Genomic DNA, 7,998 nt, shown 5'->3' on the forward strand with positions numbered 1-7,998 from the left:
GGGAGCGGCGGCCACAAGCCCAGGACTCCACGGCCTCTGGAAGTTGGAGCAAGCCACCTGCCCTGGAGCCCCTCGCGGGGTGCCCTCCATGACACCCTGAGTCTAGCCCTGGGCGACTCACATGGGGTTTCTGAACCCCCGGGACTGTCGGAGAATAGACTTGTGTTGTTCGAAGCCGCTGAGTTTGTGGTGACTGGTGGCAGCCGCCACAGGAAACGGACACAGCCCTGGCTGCGTGACCTGTGACCCTGTCACAGCCTGTGGGGTCCCATGCTTCTGCTCCAGCCCTTTCCATGAGGCCTGGGCCTCGGCTCCCCAGCTGTCCGAGGGCAGCTGCGTAGCTGCCTCTGCTTTTCAAAGCTCCCCGCCCCCAAAGGGGGTCAGCTTGCACCCAGGAGGCCCTTCATACATGCTGGTCAGATGTAAATAAATCTGTGTCTTTATTTCCATGTACAGTTGAGGGGAACAGGCAATAACTGCTGGTTTCTCCAGCCCGGAGGTCTGAGGGCAGACCAGAGCCCAGCTGAGTGCTAGTCAGAAGTCGGGGGTAGCCAGCAGGTCTGGCTGAAGCAGCGGGGTGCTGGGCATCCCCCCGGGGCAGGAGGTGGCTCTGACCATCTGGCCGTCCAAAAGAGGCCCCCTAAAGACCCAGGGGACCGGATCCCAGCGCTGTGGGCAGAAGGCACCGGGAGGATTTCTCTGTGGGTCCCGGCTCTGCGGGTCCGGTCTGATCGTGGCATCGTGGTCCACGTGGGGCTGCTCTGGCCTGGGCTCTGCCCTGGGGAAGGCACCCAAGTTATTATACCTTCAGCTCAGAAAAGACCCAACCCAGCTCCCACACTTTACAGCAGGAGAGCCATGGGTCCAGAGAGGGAAAGCGATTTGCCCAAAGTCACACAGCTGTCTCCTGAGTCTCAAAACAAGCTGCAGGACTCCCATCCAGTGTTGCCCCCGGGAGACTGGGGCTCTGGGCGCACGAGGCTGGCCTCCCTCCGGGCGACAGGACGGCAGGACGGGCTGGGAGGGGCTGGGAGGGGCACAGCCTCACTTGAGGTTGTGCTGGCTCTCACGGTGCCGCCGCAGGTCCACCTTGCGCTGGAAGCCCTTGGAGCAGAGCTCGCAGCTGAAGGGCTTGAAGCCCGTGTGCTTCCGGCTGTGGGTGATGAGGTTGGAGCTCTGGCTGAAGGCCTTTCCGCACACCTGGCACTTGTGTGGCTTCTCACCTGCGGGGCAGCAAGGACGGCGTCAGGGCCGGCTGTGCCCCCGCGCCCTGCATCTGTTCTCTGAAATTTTATTATGTTTTATCTCAGGACCAACCCACATTCCCTCTGACACCTCCCCGCCCTGCACTGCATTGTACCCTGGTTGGGGTGGGGGCTGGATCTCTCTGCTTTATCAATCTCGCGCAGCCCCTGGCACAGAGCCGGGTGCAAAAGAGGCACTCGGGCAACAGCCGAGGAGTGAATGAATGAATGAGTGGAGGGATGAATAAATGAATGAATGAATGAATGAATGAATGAATGACAAAAGCACCTGCTAGTCTCCCTTCTACCCTGAGATCAACATTGCTGACCTGTGCTGTTTCCTTCCAGCATTTTCTCTGTGCATTACCAGTAAGTGAACTTAAGCAACACAGTGCCTCCAGCCCTCCTGTTGGGGGCGGGGGCAGGGGGGCACCCCACGTAACCTGACCCCACTGTCCTAAAACCGGGGCCTTTGAACAGTGGAAGGTGGGGGTGCCCAGACTCTGCCTGGGCCCTGCGGCCCCGAGTGCCGGCGGGCGGGTGGCGCTGGCGGTGGCTCACCCGTGTGGATGTAGGTGTGCTTCTTCATGTCCGACTTCTGGTGGAAGCGCTTGCCGCAGAACTGGCAGGGGTAGGGCCGCGTGTCCGAGTGGATGAGCAGGTGGGTGGACAGGGTGGACGAGCGCTTGAAGGCTTTGCCGCACATCTGGCACTCGAAGCTGCGCTCCTGCCGGGGGAAACGAGGCCCTGGGGGGTCAGGCGCCGGCGCAGGACTGGACCCGGCCGGAATCCCCTGAGGAACAGGACAGTCTGTTGGGGTGGCCTGGAGGGGCAGGCCCCAGGGCCCCCCGTCCTGCCTCCCAGGAGGGGCTGAGGCTCCGGCCGAGCAGCCTCCTGTGGGTTTTTCCTTGCGACTTTCACGGGATCCCAAACAAAAGACATATTTGTTGGCGGGCTGATGGACCCACTGATCTGGGAGTGGTGTATTTTGGGGGGAGTGGTGTATTTTGGGGGGAGGGGGTTCACATTTCACGTCCCTTAACCCAGAGTGAGTTCCTGGGGGCGGGATGGCCGTGGGGTGCGGTTTGGTGGAGTCTGATTTTGAGGCCTGCGTCTGGCCTCTGCATCTCACTAGCCACCTGGCCACAGGCAAGTGTTTCCCCTCCCGAGACTCAGTCTCCTCATCTGCACCTGGAGCGGGAGCGGCGATGACCTCAGAGGTCGGGGGGATTGCAGGTGGAGACTGGCCCGTGGTTCGTGCTCGCGAACGCAACGCTCGCGAAACTTCCTTCTTCCCGACCTGACCCCGGGCCAGCGACTCAGGTCAGTGGGGCTGTTTGGCCAGAATGAATCCCGAAGAAGGGGTTCCGGCCTCAGGGAGGGCTCCGTGGGACCAGACGCAGGGGAAGCCTGACTCTGAGAGGCCAAGGGTCAAGGGCCTCCGAGGCGGGAACTCCTGTCCTGCCCCCGGGGGGTGGGGCAGGGGGGGGCATTGCTGAGCCTCACAGACACCCTGCGGCCCCCACAGCCAGCCTGGGTCAGAGCCTCTTGCAATTGTGCGTGAAGCCCACTCGGTCTGTCGGGGTGAATGTGTCAGGAGTGGGCACTGGAGACGCCGACAAGGGCAGCAGGCAGCGAGGGGCCCGCAGTCACCCTCAGGGGCAGGGCGACAGGCCAGCCGTAGCCCCCCCGGCCTCCTGGGAGGAGCGCAGAGGGAGGGGGTCCCGGCTCCGGCTGCCCACCTGCGAGTGGATGTGCGTGTGCTGCTCCAGGCTGACCACGTGGCCGAAGGTCTTGCCGCAGACGTCACAGGCGAAGGGCCGGGTCCCGCTGTGGGAGCGACGGGCGTGCACCTCAAGCCCGTGTGGGGTGGAGAAGACCTGGGGGTGGGGACAGCGCATGAAGCCATCGGGGGGTGGGGGCTGGGCCCCTTTCCCTCTGTGGTTGGGTTTCCTGTCTGTAAAGTGGGGCTGGGGGGTCTGGAAGGCCCCTCGCGCCCTTTCTAGAGCTGAATAGGCAGCCTAGTGGTTAAAGACCACAGTTGGCCGGAGGCAGGTCTGCGCCTGGCTCTGATATCTCCTTGCTGGGTGCTCTTGGGCAAGTGATTCACCCTTTCTGAACCTGCGTCCGCCTCCCCCGGCTCATGCGTGTCACGTGCTCAGCACAGGGCTGGGCACACGGTCAGGGCTCAAGGACGGGTGATGAGAACAAGGTTCTGAGGCCCCGGTCCCACCACGGGACCCGCGGCGCCCGGGGTCGCCCAGCTGCGCGTGCCCACTCTGCCAGCCGGGGCCTGGATGGGCGCTCACCTTGCTGCACTTGACGCAGTGGTACGCGTCCAGGCCCGGCGAGGAGGTGGTGGAGGGGGCCTGCCGGTAGCTGTGGCTGTAGGCCGAGGCCAGGGCGTCCCAGCAGAAGCTGGGCTTGTAGAGCGGAGGGGAGTTGGAGGCTGGTGAGTCCCTGTCCCGGGGCTGGGACGTCCCAGCAGGACCCCCTGTGGAGAGTGGGACACGTGCCAGGTGGTGACGGATTTACACACAGGGTGCCCACCCCTCCCCTGTGCTGAGGGGGTCAGTGTGTAAGTCCCACGCACCCCCGCCCCAGAGTGCCCACGGGGCCCACTCATCAGCCCTCCAGCGGCTCCCCACTCCCACACCGAGTCCTCATCCGGAAATGAGGTCCGGCCCAGGAGGCTCCACGCAGAAGCCCGAGAGCCCAGCATCCAGGGGGCCTTGTCCCTCGGCCCTGACTCCGGACTCTGAGGTCCCTCTCCCCCTCGCACTCACTGGGGTGGGGCTGGGGCCGTGGGCAGGTACCTGGTGCGGAGGCCATGCTGGTCCAGCTCTGGTCCAGCTCCAGCGCCGGCTCCCGCTTGAGGTCGGGCCAGTCCAGATGCGGGCCCGGGAGCAGGGTGCCGAGGACAGGGTGGCTGCTCGGGACCTGGTCGCTGGCCACTGTGCGAGACAAGGCCCTCAGCGCCCCGGCCGCAGCCCTGGGAGGGACCCAGGGGGAGGACTCACTCCCCAGGAGGAGGGGCCCGGAGAGAAAGGTGCTTGGCTTTGCCCAGAGGGGGAGCGGCTGGAGGCCAGGGGAGACCCCGGGAGAACGCTTGGACCGTCTCGGTTTCCCGGAGCCCCGAGCTCAGCCCTGGATCGGGCTCCGTTTGAGACCCACTCGCCCTCATCTGCAGCTACCGACCAGCTCCACGCTGAGCTCTCCTGGCCCCCAGGGCTCAGGGAGATGGGCGAACACATGCATGCATTCATTCATTCATTCAGCCAGCAGGGACAGGTCCCCTGTGCCCAGACCTGGAGCGGGGTGGGCTGCTGCAGCCCCGTCCTGTGGGGCAGGGGCCGGGGTGCAGCGGGTGCAGCGGGGCCCAGCCTGTGCTATCACTCACCCGGGCTCAGGACGGGAGGCCAGAATGGTTCATCGTCCTGGATGCGGGGCTGGTGGTAGGTGTGAGCCTTCTTGCTCTTCACCAGGAAGGAGCGAGGCATGGTCGGCGTGCACCCAGCACCTGCCAGGGGAGAGGTGAGCGCGGTGAGGAGGACAGCCTCCCCCTGAAGTCAGAACCCACTGTCCTGGGTTGAACAGTGTCCCCCCAAAGTTCTTGTCCACCCGGACTCTGTGAATGTGACCTTCTTTAGAAGTAGGGTCTTTGCAGATGTGACCACATTAGAGATTGAACTGGATTGGGGCCACCATGTGGAGGCGGAGGCAGGGATTAGAGTGATGCGGCCACAAGCCAAGGAGTCCTGGTGGCCCCCAGAGAGGCGCGAGACACACTCCCTGGGAACCCACGGCGGGAACCGGCCTGGCTGGCGCCTGGGTTCTGGTTCTGTAGACGTCAGAACCTGGGAGAAGACCTGCTGTTTTAAGCCACCTGGTTTGTGGCACTTGGTTGTGGCAACTATCAGTCCTAATGCAGGAAATGAGCACACCCACCTCTAGAGCACCCAGGCCGGCCTGCTGCTCCGCACACCCCGAACCCCCATTGCTCAGAGCAGAGAGGAAGGCAGGGTCTCCGTGTGGGGCGCCCTGCGGGCCACCCCCGGAAGCCGCACTTGCAACCTGGCTGGATGGGCCTTCAGGGGCCACAGAAAGAGGTGCCCTCAGCCCCTGTGGTAGAGCCAGATGCTAGTGACTTCGCATCCCAGCTCACCTGCTGCGCAGTGCGGGCCCACCCTTAACCTCCCTGGGCCTGTCCCCTTCTCTGCAGGCTGGGCCATCCAGGTCTCAGAGGAGGAGGCCCCCGCCTCCCTGGCTGCAGGGGCGATAGGGCCAAGCGCGGGAACGGGATGGCGGCTGCTCTGAACCACAGCCAGGGCCGGCGATAAGGCATGGCCGGCAGCCCTGGAGAAGGGAGATAGGCCAGCGTGGAGCTTGCCTTCAGAGCAAACCCGGGGAGCCTCCAAGGGGGTGCCCCCTCCCCGAGCCAGGCAGGAGAGGGACCCCCAACGGTGCCCGGAGCCGCCCAGCGGCATCAGGAGTTTGGGCAATGCCACCCTGCCTGGCGCCGGCCCAGGCCTGGCCCTCCTTGCTGTATGCCTCAGTGCCCAGCCCAGCATCCTGGGATCGCCGGCAAGAACGGGCCTTCATTTATGACAAACAGGCGTGTGGCGTGCCGGCGTGGCGCCCGGGCTGCAGGGAGCGCTGAGCGCTGGGCCTCTCCGCCCAGGGGAAACGCGCCAGGAGGGCAGGCACCACTAAGGCCTGTCCGGTCTCATCATCCCATCCCGGCCCCAGCCTGGCCCACGGAGTCCCGCTCTGAGGGGGGGGACACGCCCTGACCAGGCGCAGGGGCCCTGCTCCAGGCCACCCCTCTGGGCTCTGAAATGGGGGGGTGGGACTTGAAGGCTCTGGGGTCTGTCCAGCTCTCAGACTTTTCTTAAATATATTATTTGTATTGATTTCAGAGAGGAAGGGAGAGAGAGATAGAAACCTCAATGATGAAAGAGAATCAGGGATCGGCTGCCTCCTGCACGCCCCACACTGGGGCTGGATGGAGCCCACACCCCTGGGCATGTGCCCTGACCGGGAATCAAACTGTGACCTCCTGGTTCATAGGTCGACGCTCAACCACTGAGCCACGCCGGCCCAGCCAGCTCTCAGATTTGGGCCTCACAGGGCTCGCCCGGCCTGCTGTCCTCCCAGCTCGCCGGCAGCCCACGCAGCCTTATCTCCCGGGGACAGTCTTCTTCCTGCCTCCACCCTCCACCCACCGGGCTCCGCAGCCCCTTCTTCCCCTTCTTCTCGGCATCAGCAACGCACTGGTGAGGCCAGGCCCTGGGCGGTTGGAGCGGAGACCCCTACATGTGCCCTTTGTTCTGGGGGAGCCTCTGTCTCTCTATCAAAAGATGTTTTTTTTTAACGTAGTATTTTATTAGTGAGTCAGCTAGAACCAAAGGCAGGCGACCTGCCTAGTCTCAGCTCCGCTCACCCGCCCTGTCAGCCAAGTCGCCGTTCCCCCATTTTAGAGAGGAGAAACCATGGCTGAGAGGCGGCTCGGATCCCAGGGCAGAGCGAGGTGGAGCGGGACCGGCCGTCCAGCCCAGGCCCCACGCTCCTGACCGCCAGACCGGGGCACGGGGGCGGTGGGCATTTATCCTGCACGGAGGGAACTGAGCCGACAGGCAAGGGGGACACAGGACAGGGTTGAGAGCTCCCCAGTGCATTGTCATCAGATCCCACACCCACGGGGCAAGGGAAGCAGCGATTGCCTTCCGGGTCACGGGGTAAACTGAGGCTGGGCGAGGACAGAGGCCTGCCGGGGTCTCTCAGCGCCTGTCCCATGGCACTTGCCCTCGGCCCCGCGCTCATCACATCTCGGTCCATCGCGGTCTGTGCAGCCCCCAGGGAGCCAGCTGCCTGGAGATGGGGAGGCTGCTTGCTGGGGCAAGAGGGGGAACAATGAATCCCCCCGGATCTTTGCATTTTTTCCAGAACCCGGAGGCCTGTGTCCGGCCCTAGAGAGCTCGGCGAGAGGCCGTGGGAGAACCGACCTCCTCTGGGAGCTTTGGTATCCCCCGGGGTTCGGGCTCGGGGCCGGGGCGGCCCAGGACACAGGCCAGGGCACTCTCAGGCTCAGGAGCTCCCACGGCACCAGAGAAACTTCCTTCTGGCCCCTGTGAGCTGAGCTTTAAAAAAAAAACAGGAACCAATCACCTGGTCGGTAGTTAATGAACAGCCACACCGTTCTGATTCACAGGGTCCCGTCCGAGGCGGCGCTGAGACCAGAGATTGTGAAAGAAGCCTCAGTTTCTTCATAAAACAGAGCCTTGATGGTATCGGCTCCGGAAGGAGGCTCACTGTTAGCATCTCCCCAAACCCCATCCAGTGGAGGCCCCGACCCTGAATCAGAACCTCAGCCGAAAGCCCCGCGGGGGGCCCCGCACCCCGACTTCCAGGCGGCAGAGCAGCAGGCCTGTGATTTCCGAGCCCCGGGCGTCCCCTGTGGGGCCGCGTCTGATTGTGTGACCCTGGGCTTGACCGCCTCGGCCGCCACCCTGGGCCTCGGCTCTCCTCGCTCGCAGGGACGGTTGGACTACGGTTTCCACACTTCCCTTTGCTCTGAGATCCCACGCGCGTCGCGTCCGTTGCCACCGGCGCGGGGCTGCCCACCTGGCCCGAGCAGCGGTCCCCGGGTTCCCCTTTTGGAGGTTGGGTAAGACGCCGCCTTTCTCAGAGTCGCTGCCTTCGGACTTCCTTTATGTTTAAAGAAGAGGCTTTAGGGGAAACAAACAAACAAACA

The 7,998-nt window shown here is 64.1% G+C and overlaps 1 protein-coding gene across 3 annotated transcripts in view; it reads right to left on the minus strand.

Annotated features, from left to right (window-relative positions):
* Nucleotides 1–416: 416 nt before the first annotated feature.
* GFI1B (growth factor independent 1B transcription repressor) overlaps nucleotides 417–7,998 on the minus strand; it is a 9,949-nt gene continuing 2,367 nt past the window's right edge. The window contains exons 2-7 of one of the 3 annotated variants that reach the window (XM_006754168.2): nucleotides 4,645–4,764; nucleotides 4,061–4,198; nucleotides 3,554–3,738; nucleotides 2,987–3,124; nucleotides 1,806–1,971; nucleotides 417–1,223 (exon numbers count right to left, since the gene is read on the minus strand). In XM_006754168.2, the coding sequence (XP_006754231.1) occupies nucleotides 1,045–1,223; nucleotides 1,806–1,971; nucleotides 2,987–3,124; nucleotides 3,554–3,738; nucleotides 4,061–4,198; nucleotides 4,645–4,744 (906 nt within the window). In that variant the 5' untranslated portion in view covers nucleotides 4,745–4,764 and the 3' untranslated portion in view covers nucleotides 417–1,044. Of the gene's footprint in view, nucleotides 1,224–1,805; nucleotides 2,038–2,986; nucleotides 3,125–3,553; nucleotides 3,739–4,060; nucleotides 4,199–4,644; nucleotides 5,236–7,998 lie in introns of those variants that run through there. The other 2 variants (XM_015567787.1, XM_015567789.1) reach the window with 2 other exon arrangements.

The sequence above is a fragment of the Myotis davidii genome, unplaced genomic scaffold (assembly GCF_000327345.1).
Source record: "Myotis davidii unplaced genomic scaffold, ASM32734v1 scaffold651, whole genome shotgun sequence".
Classification (NCBI taxonomy): Eukaryota; Metazoa; Chordata; class Mammalia; order Chiroptera; family Vespertilionidae; genus Myotis; species Myotis davidii.